Below are 15,476 nucleotides of genomic sequence, written 5' to 3' on the forward strand. Positions count from 1 at the left end.
ATACTTAAGGGTTAAGATTATGGGAAGAAGGGAGCCTTTAAGCTCAAGCGAGGGCTTCTTCTAGCATTAGTCGGAGTGGCGGAATCAGTTTGAGAGTCACATTGGCAAGCGCTGGAGACACACAATGGGTCAAATCAGAGAGCCTAGGAAGCCAGGGAAAAGATTGCGCTTTACACGGGTCTTTATACGGAAACTGCGCTTATCAGACTCCAGGGAGATTGCTGCGGAGCCGGGTGGGGTGCGGAGGAGGGGGCGGTGGAAGAGGCGGAATCGGGGGAGAGGGCTCCAAAAGAAGGAAGAGATTGATTTCCCTGAGGTAGACGGAACGTTTAGAATGCCCCTCCCCAAATCCAGGTATCTCGCCGTTAGGTAACCTCGAGAGTTAACCGAGCCTCAGAAGCCCGCCCCTCCCCTTCGGGTCACTTGCAGGCGACGCCGCGATGCTTCCGGGTTACGTGCTCAAGCTTGGCGGCGTGCGGACCTCATCGAATCCGAGCCGCGAGTCCCCAGGGCTCCTCCTGCCCGTTGGGGAGGGCCAAGAGAAAATACTCACCAATCGGGATGTCGATTTGGAAGACGTTCACTCTCTGGGCCAATAAGAAGGCGGTGGGCGGGGCTTAGGGGGCCGTTTGCTCTTCGGGTTTAAACCTGGGCGGCCGGGCGGTTAACGGCAGCTTGGACGCGTTTGCGGTCCGTACGCCTGGGCGAGCTGCGGGAAGCTAACTGAACCCTGCGGTGGTGCGATAGCCGCGCCGCGGGACTCGGTGCGGCCGACGGACGTCGGCTGGGCGGGTAAGCGGGCAAAGGAGGGGAGAGGTGGTACACGGGCCTCCCGCCCGCCCACGGCTGTAGAGATGGGGCTCTGAGTAGCGAGGAATTGGAGTCTCCCTCCCCTGGTTACGGTCCTCCGGGCGATCGGTGCAGAGCCCAGGTGTGCGGCCTCCGGAGGCACGTGTGAGCGGCGCCGTGCGTGCCCCTGGCGCGCCCGAATCCCGAGGTCACGTTATGCTCCCACTGCCGGTCCACTGCCCGCCTGGCGGCTGCAGCGGCGAGAACCCCAGTTGTCCGTCCACCCGTCTCTGCGAGGTGATCGGGCTTTGGGGCGGCGGGACCCGTGCCCGCGGAGGAGTCCGCTTCCTCGGAGGCTGGCCGCGAGCGTGCGAGACGATGACCACGCCCCGGGCCAGCTGGTGCAGACTCTGTTGTCATTGTGAAGGGAGAAACCTCTTCTCCCCTTCTGGTTGGTTTCACCTTTGTCAAATTCTGTATGTTACAGTGCGAGAAACTCTGCCTAGTGAGTTAGGATAGCGTGTAGAATTGAAGAACCCTATAGTCCTGCCGCAGAATGAAACAAAAAAACTTTTTTTCCTGGTTATAAAAGTTATACAGTCTCATTATTTTTAGAAATCCCAGCACTGTTAAATACATACTAAAAAGGGAAGAAAATACTCGAGATTCTATCAGCCACAGATAAAAAAATCAGTGTTCATATTTGGGTTTTTCAGATATTTACATGACTGTAAAATGTATTTATTTTGAATATAACAAAGCATTTTCATTTAAAAAGTAGATCATGCCTCAGTCCCTAGTATTTTAGGAATAAGACATTTGATCCATATCGAATGTAGACATGCATTATCATTTTTAATGGGGGCATAATATTTCTTGCTGTGGCTCTCCTATGCCATATTATTTAACCTGTCCCCTAATGGATGGACATTTTTCTAATTCTTCATCAGAAAATAGTACGGTAGTGGTTACTTGCACACATATATGTTTGCATTCTTGTCCAGTTTATCTCCTTAGAATAATTTCTTGGAAATGGATTGTGGCTTAGAAATAATGGTACAGTTTAAATTCCGATTCATGGTGGGAGGGAGGCTAAACAGGGAGGGGATACACACTTATGACTGATTCCAATACAGCATGGCAGAAACCAATACAGCATTGTAAAGCAATTAAAAATAAATTCTGATTCATAATGCCAGAGTGCCCTCCAGAAAAACTGTTGGTTCCCCCTCCCCTCTCAACAGTACAGAGTGTAAGAGTAGATATTTCTCCACACTCTGCCCTGCATTAAAAAATCTTACCAATCTAAAAGGCTAGCTTAATGTTTTTATTTGCCAAGAGGAATGCGAATTAAGTGATTTTGAACCTGTTACAGAATTTCCACTAGTCTGTTGTTTCTTTGGATTATGGTTATCTTTTTTTAAGGTATTTTGTTTTCTTTTGTTCTAATATTGCCACCTTGAAGCTACATGCTTCCCTTCCAAGAAGTAGAGGAATTTGTTCTAACTCAGCAAAGTTTAGAATCTTAACTAGTGACCCAGCCCCTCTTCCAATTTAAAACCCTTCCTTTCCACTCTTGAAATCCTTTCATTTGTAACAAACTCAACGTGAACACTTAATTGCTTCAAATTTTGACAAGATACTGCTGGGTATTTTGGTACAGATAATATCTGTATTTATCTACAAAATATAAGCTGTTCTAGCTTCTGTGTGAAAGTTTCCCCATAGGTAAAGAGAAAGGATTATCAGTTCTATATTAAAAAAGAAAGAAAAAACTGACAGCTACTTACAGATCTTGCTAAATTATATATTTTATTATTTGCAAACACCTATCTTCATACACTCAAGAAAAAGTGCAATAATTTAACTGCAAAGAAAACATGCTAATCATAGTATAGTACACATGCCATTTAAAAAAAAAATCACTTTGGGCTTTAGTGTTGGAAATCCACCCAGCCCAGTGTCCTGTTCCATTTCTGTCCCTACTTGCCTCTGTTCTGTGTTTATCTCTTCAGTAGGTAGTTTTGTATTGCATTTGAACATTGAAATGGATGATGTAATAGTTCTTGCAAAGCACCATTTATATATGTAACATATACTTACATGTTATGTATATAAAATCTTGTTTAAACTTCACAACCTATTGAAATAATTGTTTTCCAAAGTAAAAGCTTAAGTCCTACTTTACGAAAGTGAAAGTGGAGAGTGAAAAAGTTGGCTTAAAGCTCAACATTCAGAAAACGAAGATCATGGCATCCAGTCCCATCACTTTATGGGAAATAGGTGGGGAAACAGTGGAAACAGTGTCAGACTTTATTTTTCTGGGCTCCAAAATCACTGCAGATGGTGACTGCAGCCATGAAATTAAAAGGCGCTTACTCCTTGGAAGGGAAGTTATGACCAACCTAGATAGCATATTCAAAAGCAGAGACATTACTTTGCCAACAAAGGTCCATCTAGTCAAGGCTATGGTTTTTCCTGTGGTCATGTATGGATGTGAGAGTTGGACTGTGAAGAAGGCTGAGCACCGAAGAATTGATGCTTTTGAACTGTGGTGTTGGAGAAGACTCTTGAGAGTCCCTTGGACTGCAAGGAGATCCAACCAGTCCATTCTGAAGGAGATCAGCCCTGGGATTTCTTTGGAAGGAATGATGCTGAAGCTGAAACTCCAGTACTTTGGCCACCTCATGCGAAGAGTTGACTCATTGGAAAAGACTCTGATGCTGGGAGGGATTGGGGGCAGGAGGAGAAGGGGAAGACAGAGGATGAGATGGCTGGATGGCATCACTGACTCAATGGACGTGAGTCTCAGTGAACTCCGGGAGTTGGTGTTGGACAGGGAGGCCTGGCGTGCTGCGATTCATGGGGTCACAAAGAGTCGGACATGACTGAGCAACTGATCTGATCTGATCTGATGGGTCAGACTTTGGAGTTTGTACATTGTATTATACAATATAGATAATTCTGCAAAGTTACATTTAGGGACTTCTGATTTGCTTCGTCTGTTGATGACTGTCCTGAGTTTTTCTATGACAACTACCAAAAATAATGTCACTAAATCCTTATTCTTCTAGATTTGATAATACATCTTGTTAACTATGAAAGGATTTCACTTAAGATCAAAGACCCTGATCCTCTCTCTTTTGCTTCTACTATCGACTCTCCTAAACATGGCTTTTTAGTTAGTTGCTTTTTATCTCATGTATCATTTTTTAGAGTTGATTTTTTTTTGATTCCCTAAACTCTGTTCTTTTCCTAGGTTTTTTGTTTGTTTGTTTGTTTGTTTTTTACTTGAAAACTAATGCCAGTGAAAGTACATTGAAATAAGGTAGAAAATTGAAAAAAAATAAAATGCTTTGGTTTGTTCTTATATGTTTAAGTGGGAATATTTTGATACACTCTATGATTATGCTAAAAACAGAAGGATCTTTACCTCAAAATTAAAGGAGAAAGACCATTTGTGGCTCACAGAGCACTATTAATAGATTGATAAGCTTCGTAAAAGATGCTGTGTTTTATCTACTTAGGTCATTTTCACTAAACCAGTTTATCAAATATATAACTAAGTTTCGTGTTTTTAAGTTTTGACACTTGGGCAAAGCTCTTTATGAGAACTCAGATGAGTAGTATCATTTGCTTTTAAAAAGAACAGCACAACAAATCAGATACTTGTGGGTTCTGGTTTTAATGAATTTGAACACAAGGCACAGGTTTCCAGGTGTATGTAAATATATGTCCATTTAAAAATATCTTCTTGCTTCTCCCACCTCTAGTTCTTCTGGACAGGAATGAAGGAATGTTTAAACTTTTTCTTGTTCAAGAAAGACTTCTTTAGCCTAATGGTGTTTTGTTGCCTCCTAGATCTTGTTGAGTTTTCTGTGGTTAAATGATGCTTTTAAGTTCTGTATCAACACAAATTCTCTTCGTTGGTTTCTCAAAAACAGTATTTTCTTCCTCTAGTGTGTCACTATAGTCCCTTTTGGCTTTTGTTTCTTCCTCATGGAATAAATGTGGGTGTTCAATGCGTCCCCTACGTACAAAATGCTGGATCCGGGATTCTAATCCTTGGCATTTAGGACGATCCATTAGGGGCTTATAAGTGCGCATTTTCACTCCTTCTACAAAGGCACTGGTCTGCTTTGTGACAGAGGGCTTAACATTTCTCCATTCTATCATTCCATCCATCTTTGGTCCTGTAATATATGCAGTCAAGCATTACAATGGACACTTTACCACAAGAGAGTCACATCCAATCTCTCTGTGAATCTCCCTCCCCAACAACCCTGTATAACTTTGGTTCCCATCATACCTGTTCCACAGGGTAGTGCAACAGAGTCCAGGCCTTGTAGCATACTATACAACATCTGAGTTTTCACAGCATGATTAGCCCAAAGTTGCTGAAGGTGGGTAACATTGAATTCCTGAACTTCCCGGTCATAGATCCACTTAATATTTTCAAACTTACAGTCATACAAGACTAAAGGAAATTCCACAGCCATACTAGAGAAGAAATAGTATGAGAATACACAGCAGCCATCCAACAGTTCTTAAAAAACAGGATTAGCTGGGTTAAAAGGAGGGGGAAAATTTTGTCAATATTGAGTATCTAATAGTTGAGAAAATATGACACCATCCCTCATGTTGAACTTTATAATTAAAAAAAGAAAAATGCAGAAAACCATGGATCACTGTTAGGCTTGATCTACATTAGAGTCAATTTCAATTTTAACAAGTCACCTAGAAGTGAGTTGACTTGGCCCCACCATAATGCTGTAAAACTATTTAAGGGGCCTGGTCCAGATACCTGCTACTTACTAAAGGGATAGAACAATGACAGAAGAAAATTAAAAGATAATCACTGTTACATGTTCATAACATTCTACAAGTTAGAGTAAAAGCCTCATGAAGGGAGAATCAGAAACTTAGTTTTTTAGACAATGGTGGGGAAAGGAAGAATATTTTAAAATATATTCTAATATATCTACAGGCAATAGCTGTTTTTTGGGGGTGGGGGGCAGTCTGGGTTTGTGTTTTTAACTTACCTATATTGAGGCTTCTGGGGATTCTTCTCTATGTTCAGCAGTTCATCAATAACCTCTGGCTTCTCCATTCCTTGGCCAATCAGAAAAAGAACAGCCATCATACAGCGGACTTGATGATAAAGGAATGCCTGGCCAGTCACTTCAAACTGGCATAACTGAAAGGGTTCTTGCCATCCCTCCTCTGCCAGGTTCTGGCCCACTCGCTGTACTTGAGCAGACAAGATAGTCCTCTGAAAATTAATCACCCCATTGGCTACATCCATTTTACATAAGTTCCTAAAATCATGTGTGCCAACATACTTCTGAGCTGCATAGTTCATGGTTACAATGTCTAAGTTAGCATGAGGGAAAAAATAGCGGTAGGTCCGCTCAAGACAGCTGAACCTAGCGCTGAAGCTAGTTTCTACGGGAGCCCAGGCCAGCACACGGATGTCTGGAGGGAGTACCCGATTGAGAATGTGGGTATAACGGATCTCTGTAGCCACATCATTGACTTCGTCTTTTAAATTAAAATCCTCAGAATCCCTGCCCTTTGGAAAGTGAGAACGTAGGTCAAGAGAAATCACCTGTGGAATTAAGAGAAAGATACTTAGAGATACAAATAATCTGAATACTCAGTATGTACACCTAGAATATATTACTGTTGCTTGCTTTGCGAAACAGTACAATGGCCCTTACCTGTCCAAAGGCACTGACTCCTTTGTCTGTTCGCCCACACCGGTGATAGTTGGATGTCTGCCTGTTTTCTACCAGTCGAGTCTTGGTTAGAGCCTCAAACAGTTTCTCTTCAATTGTATTGCTTGTGTTTTCCTGACTGGCAAAGCCCTGATATCCCCAGCCCAGGTAGGCGATCTTTAGAGCTACATGTCTTTGACCGTGAGCACTGAAATCAAAGGCACGCTTAGCTTTTCCCCCAGCTCCTGAAGAATTCTCTCTAATGTTTGAGTCCTTATTGTTGGCCTGTTCTTTTTTAAGTCGTTTTACCTCCTGCTCCAGTTCCTGTACTCTTTTTAGGAGTTTCTCAGTCTGGATTCTGTCTGTGTCATTTTCAGCCATGATATGACAACTTCAGGAATAAATACAGAGATCCACCCTATCTGAAAAGAGAGTAAGAGATAAAATTTTAGTGCTGATTGCCTTGGTGATGCTGGTATCATTCTATTATGTTCAAACAGTATCTAAGATTTAATTTGAGGCCTAAGGGATATATAGATGTTTGATTCTGCCCAGGGATACAAGCATTAGCTTCATTATTATGGGTCGATCATCTAGATATTATTCTTTTCCATCATGTCTGGTCAATTCACAGTGGAAAAGGAAGGTAGCATCAAAAAAAAAAAAAAAAAGAAATCCAGCTAGCATTGTTAAGATTTAGTAAGGATTTAGGGGAAATGTAGATTTCATTTCTCTATTCTTCATGAGCTGAGATGGTGGAGGACTGATGTTATTTTTCCCCTAAAACACTTCCTTTTGACTTCTCATTATATTTGTGCTATCTTCCAGTCATAAAATCTTTTTATATGGAGTATGTCTACTCCAAGTTTCTGTTGCTTTCTAATACTGCAGATAAAATTGGTGCTTGTGGTGGGTGGTGTGTCCTGTCATCTAAAACAGTTCTGTCTTAAAGGTGGTGCAATAGAAGCTGGCCCAGTGGAAGAAACTTGCCAGTGATTGTACTTCATATTGGAAGTAGAATCTGGAATCAAGATTTTCCCCCTTTAAGCAGCTCTGATGGCACAAAGAAGGTAATTAAGCATTAAGATCTTTTAAAGTCAAATTTAATGCATGTTCTGATAAGAGATTTCTGTACCTCTAGTAGTTAAAATTGTCATGCTGGAAAATAACATCACTCTGGATAATAAAATTTAGATATCATTGTTGAAATTCTTGATGTATTGCAATAATTTGAGGACAACTGTACTACATCTATAAACTGGGACAGCACTAGACAATCTTTGATGGTTACTTTAAGTCTGGGTAACTCAATTTAGTTTTTTGCTCTTTGAGTTTCTGTATCTATGATAGATTACAAATTTAAATGTAAAAAATGAAACTATAAAAGTATTAGGAGAAAACATGACATAACCTTCTTACAATCTTGAAGTAGGAAAGGCATAAGTCAGGCGCTGCAGAAACCCAAAAAATGTGACCACCTAAGAATATGTTTCTAACAGCAAAAAGTCAGAAGTTAAATAACAAACTAGGAAGAAAAATGTAATGATGGTATGTATTTCATATATAATCAGCTTTAATATAAAGATCAATAAGGGAAAAAACCAACAACCTGAGAGGTAAAGGGAAACATGCATATTTCATACAGAGGGGAAAAAAAAATCTTATAAATGTATGAAAAGATGCTCAAATTTACTCAATTTAAATAAATGGCAGTATATAGGAGGACTGTTTTCTTTATCAAACTGACTGCAAAGAGGAGAGTGTTTGATAGTGTACCAAGTTGAAGAGAGGAGAGGAACGAGAAACAAGCTCTGGAATACACACACTCGGTACTTCTTTAGAGGGAATCGGGCAACAGCTATCAAAATTGAGAGCACACATGCCTTTAACCCACCTATTACATTTCTAGAAATTGAATGTACATATATGCTTAAACAAGTATGTAAAATTTACAAGATATGTGTTATAAGACTCGTTTTTAAGAACAAAAATAAAATCACTAAATTAAATCACTCAGGAAGAGGTTGAATACATTATGGTACATCCATACCTTGGAATTCCATGTACCTTTAAACAATGAAGTCAGTCTGTTACTTCTGACACTGACACAGCTGGATCACTAAGACTGTTTACGATTTGGAATAGTTTCTTTATGGTATAAAAATGTGCATATGAATATGGAAAATTATTGGAGAAATGATAAGCTGCCTTTGACAGTGAAACTTGCTTTGGGTGGAGGGGGGGGTGGGGAGTCCTTGCTTTAAACTACATGTATGTGTATTAGTTTTTCAGCTTAAGAAAACTATCAGAGATACAGGAAATAGTGGGCAGTAGATACCTATTCTAGATCCAGTCAGGAAACTGGCATTGGGTGCTAGGTTTGGGTACTTAAAGTACTTAAGCATAAGGAGTGTATGCATGTGATGGTCTTTTGGATTAAATCACTCTCGCAGTTAAAAGCATGGACTCTGAACCCAGACTGCCTGAGTTAGAATTCCAGCTCAACCACTTACTAGCGCTGTAACCTTGGGCTATTTAATCTGTCCATACCTTAGGCTACTCATCTGTGAAAAGGAGCCTTTGACTGTGTGGATCACAATAAACTGGAAAATTCTGAAAGAGATGGGAATACCAGACCACCTGACCTGCTTCTTGAGAACCTATATGCAGGTCAGGAAACAACAGTTAGAACTGGACATGGAACAACAGACTGGTTCCAAATAGGAAAAGGAGTACGTCAAGGCTGTGTATTGTCACCCTGCTTATTTAACTTATATGCAGAGTACATCATGAGAAATGCTGGACTGGAAGAAACACAAGCTGGAATCAAGATTGCCGGGAGAAATATCAATAACCTCAGATATGCAGATGACACTACCCTTATGGCAGAAAGTGAAGAGGAACTAAAAAGCCTCTTGATGAAAGTGAAAGAGGACAGTGAAAAAGTTGGCTTAAAGCTCAACATTAAGAAAAGGAAGATCATGGCATCTGGTCCCATCACTTCATGGGAAATAGATGTGGAAACTGTCCGACTTTATTTTTCTGGGCTCCAAACTCACTGCAGATGGTGACTGCAGCCATGAAATTAAAAGATGCTTACTCCTTGGAAGGAAAGTTATGACCAACCTAGATAGCATATTCAAAAGCAGAGACATTACTTTGCCAACAAAGGTCCATCTAGTCAAGGCTATGGTTTTTCCAGTAGTCATGTATGGATGTGAGAGTTGGACTGTGAAGAAAGCTGAGCACCAAAGAATTGATGCTTTTGAACTGTGGTGTTGGAGAAGACTCTTGAGAGTCCCATGGACTGCAAGGAGATCCAACCAATCCATTCTAAAGGAGATCAGCCCTGGGATTTCTTTGGAAGGACTGATGCTAAAGCTGAAACTCTAGTACTTTGGCCACCTCATGTGAAGAGTTGACTCATTGGAAAAGACTCTGATCCTGGGAGGGATTGGGGGCAGGAGGAAAAGGGGACGACAGAGGATGAGATGGCTGGATGGCATCACTGACTTGATGGACGTGGGTTTGGGTGAACTCTGGGAGTTGGTAATGGACAGGGAGGCCTGGCGTGCTGCGATTCATGGGGTCGCAAAGAGTCGGACACGACTGAGCGACTGAACTGAATTGAAGAGTACTCATCCCACAGCTGTGAGGATTAACATGAATTAATAAATATAAAGCACAAAAAAATAGTGCTGGGTACATAAAGTGTTCCTTTTAAGTACAAGTTAGATATTGTACATGAAGCATTATGCCCCATATCATTAATCTCTTGAGCTTTTCTTATGCCAGAACCCACCTATCCTAGGAGCTACTAAAGGTAGCAAGACTTCCAGAAGTAAAATTGGGAGTGATTAAGAAGAGCCTGGAAATGGAAGCGGGTAATAAACCCTGGGTTGAGTTAATACCTGCAAAATCACTGCAGATGGTGACTGCAGCCATGAAAGTAAAAGACGCTTGCTCCTTGGAAGAAAAACTATGACCAACCTAGACATCATATTCAAAAGCAGAGACATTACTTTGCCAACAAAGGTCTGTCTAGTCAAAGCTGTGGTTTTTCCAGTAGTTATGTATGGATGTGAGAGTTGTACTGTGAAGAAAGCTGAGCGCTGAAGAATTGATGCTTTTGAACTGTGGTGGTGGAAAAGACTCTTGAGAGTCCATTGGACTGCAAGGAGATCAAGCCAGTTAATCCTAAAGGGAACCAGTCCTTAATATTCATTGGAAGGATTGATGCTGAAGCTGAAACTCCAATACTTTGGCCACCTGATGGGAAGAACTGATTCATTGGAAAAGACCCTGATGCTGGAAAAGATTGAAGGCAGGAGGAGAAGGGACAACAGAGGATGAGATGGTTGGAGGCATCACTGACTCGATGGACCTGAGTGAGCAAGCTCCAGGAATTGGTGATGGACAGGGAAGCCTGGCGTGCTGCTGTCCATGGGGTCGCAGAGTCGGACGCTGCTGAACGACTGAACTGAACTGAGTTAATGCCCCTCCAAAGTGCTCCCTTACTGCCTGTACTAATCTGTATTTTACCATATACTTAACTGTTGTACTTAGGACTGTTCTGTTTCATTGCTATAAAATAGTACATAGGAAGGGAATGGTTTTTGAGCTGGGAGTTTATTGTCAGGAAACTAATCAGTGATTTTCTCTTACAGAAGGTCCTTCAGTATAGGGGAAGCAGTGGAGGAACTTGTGGGACCTGATGGACAAAAATGGGCTGATATGGATCCAGAAGAACGAATGTTAGTAGCCGCTAAAGCTTTCGCTCATATCTGTGCAGGCCATGGTGAGGAAGATGTCAGAAGAGAAGCCCAGTCCAATCTGTATGATCCCTACAGTAAAGCCTCAGTAACCTCAGGAAAGCAACCTGCTTTTCCTGCACAACTGCATTACCCACATACAGAAAGCAATGGCCCTTCAGAAGCAGTCTCAGAGACCTCCCAAAGACTCCGAAAGCCAATTATGAAGAGAAAGGTGCTGCGTCGAAAGCCAGATGGGGAAGTATTAGTGACGGATGAGTCGATGATCAGTGAATCAGAGTCAGGTACAGAAAGTGACATGGATGTCTGGGACTTAAGACAAAGGCTGATGAATCTGCACTTCCAGGAAGACAGGGAATCTCCAGTTGATATTTCACAAAAATTTAGTCTACCACGTGAATACCAAGGCATTTCTCAAGATCAGCTCATTTGCTATCTACGAAGAGAAGAAATGGGCCCTCCAGCTTATGAACAAGACCTGATTGTTGCCAGCCGGCCCAAGTCCTTTATCCTCCCAAGGCTGGACCAGTTGAGCCGAAACCGGGGCAAGGTAGACCGGGTAGCCCGCTATTTTGAATATAAACGAGACTGGGACTCCATGCGGTTACCTGGTGAAGATCATAGGAAGGAATTACGCTGGGGTATCCGAGAGCAGATGCTTTGTCGTGAAGAAGCCCAGTCCAAGCCTCAGCATATATATGTTCCAAACAATTACCTAGTGCCAACTGAGAAGAAACGATCTGCCCTTCGCTGGGGTGTTCGTTGTGACCTTGCAAATGGTGTGATGCCCAAGAAACTTACTTCCTTCCCTCTTTTTCCTTCTTAAGTCTTTTTTTTTTTTTTTTTAAACTTGTCTCTCCTTTCACAGGATTGTTTGCAATAACCTGGTTCTTAGTACCTCTCCTTTTATTTAAATAGAAACAACTAACTCAAAATACCATGGAACATAGAGTAAGGACTTCACCCATCACTGGTCTTTTCTAGGTATATGTCACATTGGTATCTACCACTTAACTTCCAAATGACCATCAAATCTAGCAACTGCAAGAGGAATCATGGCAGAAAAACAGACCTAGGCTTTCTGTTTTGTCTTAGTGAACAAAGCCAGCCCTTGTTTCATGAACTTGTTACCTTTGGCCAATGTGAGTTGCTGTTTTTATCAGTGTGTTTTTAAAGTTGCTGGGCAGTAAGCTTACCTATTAAACACTTTTGGAAATTTGTGAACTTGACTTTATTTTCCCTTAAATATTTTCCAAAGGCAATCTCAAACCTAGGTTATGATTCTGCTTCCAATTATACTCTCCATCATACTCTCCACACCTAAATGAGAGCCAAAGGGAATGGACAAAAACCTGCCCTTTACACATAATCCTACATGAAGGAACAGCAAGATAACCTTTGCTACTAAAGGAATACAGTAATTCCACTAACCATGTTAAATGTTTTTTAATAGATGCTCAATAATAGCACGATATCACATGCAAGGTTCTAACCCAAGTTTTGTTTCAGAATTATTTCAATAATATGTTGCCCTCCATTTACTTCTGGAATGCCATACTTTTCATAATTTGTCTCTGAGAATTTCTTAGAAATCATGTCTGTCATTTGAAGGCTATTGCCACATTGCAACAGAGCTTCAAACTACTAGCAGCTGGAGCCAGATGCAGACATAATAACCAAAATGAATCTGGCCTGTTAGGGTCAAATCACAAACTGAGCTCATCTGAACTTAGATCTGTTTGTTCTTGATTTCTGGTTCAATAATACCTAAAACCTGGAGGCTGTCAGATTTAGCATTTAAGCCAGAAGAGTGACAGCAGAAATAGCTTGCTTGTTCAAGGGAAAAACAGCCATGTGACAAAAATGAATGACCTTGACCATTACTATCTGCTAAAATACATTTTCTCCATAATATTTAAGTTACATCATTCATTCATTCACCCAGTTCCATTGTTAAGCATTCATTAGGGAGAGAAATAATCAGTGGCTCAAAGATACATGTAAGGTAACATTCACTGCAAATAAGCAAAAACTGCCAACTGTCCAACAATAGTGAAGTAATTAGATGTTAGTCATTGGAAATATATGGGAAGCTAATAGAAAAATGAAAATTAGATGAAACAAACAGGCTGCACGCACTGTCTTGCTGCACACACAAAGCACAAGGAAAGATCAACACACCTAACTTCAGGCAGTGGGATTCAAGGTAGTCTGTACCTCTTTTTTAAAAGTTAACAGCCACATGGCATTTTCTTTTACATACAAATCAGTTAAAAAAAAAAAAACTCCCAATGGTTTGCCTCTTCATATATTTCTCAAAGCCCAATATTACCTACCTTATTAAACCAATTAACTAGTCCAAAGGTATTAAACCGGTAATAAGACATTTTTGGCAAAAGAGAATTGACTCTACAGTTTTCCCCAGAACACCACTTCCCCTCCTCAGGGTGAAGTGCAGTGGTTCTCAAGCAGCCGTGTAATATCAGGAAGTGAAGTAAAAGTCACTCAGTCGTGTTTGACTGCGACCCCATGAACTATACGGTCCATGGAATTCTCAAACCCAGAATACTGGAGTGGGTAGCCGCCTTCTCCAGGGGATCTTCCCAACCCAGGAATCGAACCCAGGTCTCCCGCATTGTGAGCGGATTCTTCATGCCAGCTGAGCCACAAGGGAAGCCCGGGAAAGGGGTCACCAAATTATCAAACCAATTTTCAAATTTTGGGGGAAAATGTTGCCACACCTCCACACTCCACATACTACCGGAATCTCCACTTCTACTATTTGGTTTCATGAGCAAACGAATTCTGAGACAGAAGAGACTACACTCCGCAGTCCCAGGGTCCTCAACAAATCGAAGAACAAGCTCCTAACTGCTGCACGTTCCTGACAACTGCTCCAAGAAGCACCGACACAAAAACACAGGGTCTTTAGCGAGGTTCCACTTCCATACTCAAAAGTGCTTTCCGGAAAAGATCAAGGTACAGAAAAATTCGCATAGGGGAAATGAGAGAAACGTCCATCTGTTTGCCCATCTGTTCGTTCCTCTTTGTAGAACCCAGAAAATAATTCACCCCCCAAAACCTGCACACTTACCTTCCCGTTGTCGGCCACGCAGCTTTCCTCGAGACAGGAAGCTGTCACTTTGCGTCTTCTACGTGCTCCTCCGGGACCTCATGGGAAATGTAGTCCACCTTTATGGGAAATGTAGTTCTAAGAGCCGGAAGTGCAGGTTTAACACTGAAATCTGCCTACTGTTTTGTAGTCCGGCCACTATCAATGCACCTCCAACAAGGCATGATCTGGGGCCTGCGCAAGGACAAGAATAAAAGATAGGATAATTTCTAGTCCGCTAAAATCATAGAACGTTAAATTTAAAGAACTTGACCCGATTTTATTCGTAGTTAAATTAGTAGAAAGCTATCATTGAGAGTCAAAACCATTTACAATTAGATTCCACATGAAGGGCTGAAAAGGAATGTGATCGTCTCATAACAAATGACCGAGATGTCTGAGTGACCGAACAAGGATAGGGAGTCTTGCTTCAGCACCACGGAGAGGTCATAACTAGGATTTTGCACGTTTTTCTAGAGATGCTGATTGAAATCTCAAGATTCCGGTTAGCAAATTTGAAGAAAAGAATATTCTGCCTCTTTTGTCCAGATTTAGCAGTCATTTAGTAGAATCTATCCCTGATTGTGTAGGTGAAGGTGGGAGGTGACGGCTGTACCAAAGGGGAAACAGTTTTCTCCGCGTTGTTTCAGCACGAGGCACGTATCAGAACTAAGATGAAAATAAACCGGTATTTGGAAACATGACAGGTATCGAGTAACAGGGACAGTAGTTAGAATTTGAATAACTTTACTTCCTCTCTGCATCTTTCCCATTTGTCCAGTGAACCTCACTCCGTCTGACTCCACTTTCCTATGCCATTCACTACTAGCCTTTCTGACATCTTGAAACGTAGCAGCAGAAATTTCGGGGGAAGGCGAACATGCGAGTTTGAAGCGGGGTGCAGGGGTCCTGCCCCACCACCTGAAGAATAGTCTGGGGAGAGGGTGGTGGGGGAGAAGAGGTAGGACTCTCGAATCAGTGCGGAGATTCCTGCCGCTTAGTCTCCCACGCCGCTGCTGGCTCAGCAGAGGTTAGCCTAACATTCTAACATTCACCACAGAAGCGCCCGTGCCGGGTTTCTAATGC

General features: G+C 41.7%; 2 protein-coding genes and 1 non-coding gene across 4 annotated transcripts in view; 1 reads left to right on the forward strand and 2 right to left on the reverse strand.

The window, feature by feature from the left end:
- Positions 1-686, reverse strand: part of LOC102400867 — a 19,417-nt gene extending 18,731 nt beyond the window's left edge. Inside the window, exon 1 of the transcript XR_006551355.1 lies at positions 554-686. This is a non-coding gene — a transcript (uncharacterized LOC102400867). The remainder of the gene's footprint in view (positions 1-553) is intronic.
- On the forward strand, positions 642-12,502 carry HYLS1 (HYLS1 centriolar and ciliogenesis associated). Of its 2 annotated transcripts, XM_044943547.1 has the most exons (3): positions 642-792; positions 7,459-7,576; positions 11,174-12,502. In XM_044943547.1, the coding sequence occupies exons 2-3, from the start codon at positions 7,563-7,565 to the stop codon at positions 12,102-12,104; spliced, it is 945 nt and encodes a 314-aa protein (XP_044799482.1). In that variant the 5' UTR covers positions 642-792; positions 7,459-7,562; the 3' UTR covers positions 12,105-12,502. The 2 variants fall into 2 exon arrangements, with proteins under 2 accessions (XP_044799482.1, XP_025142163.1); XM_025286378.2 differs by lacking the exon at positions 7,459-7,576 and having other exon boundaries at positions 645-792.
- On the reverse strand, positions 4,456-14,515 carry PUS3 (pseudouridine synthase 3). The gene is made up of 5 exons (XM_006057680.3): positions 14,373-14,515; positions 6,510-6,928; positions 5,832-6,397; positions 5,099-5,289; positions 4,456-4,982 (listed from the first exon to the last, which is right to left on the reverse strand). The coding sequence occupies exons 2-5, from the start codon at positions 6,885-6,887 to the stop codon at positions 4,672-4,674; spliced, it is 1,446 nt and encodes a 481-aa protein (XP_006057742.1). The 5' UTR covers positions 6,888-6,928; positions 14,373-14,515; the 3' UTR covers positions 4,456-4,671.
- Positions 14,516-15,476: the final 961 nt, after the last annotated feature.

The sequence above is a fragment of the Bubalus bubalis genome, chromosome 5 (genome assembly GCF_019923935.1).
Source record: "Bubalus bubalis isolate 160015118507 breed Murrah chromosome 5, NDDB_SH_1, whole genome shotgun sequence".
Classification (NCBI taxonomy): Eukaryota; Metazoa; Chordata; class Mammalia; order Artiodactyla; family Bovidae; genus Bubalus; species Bubalus bubalis.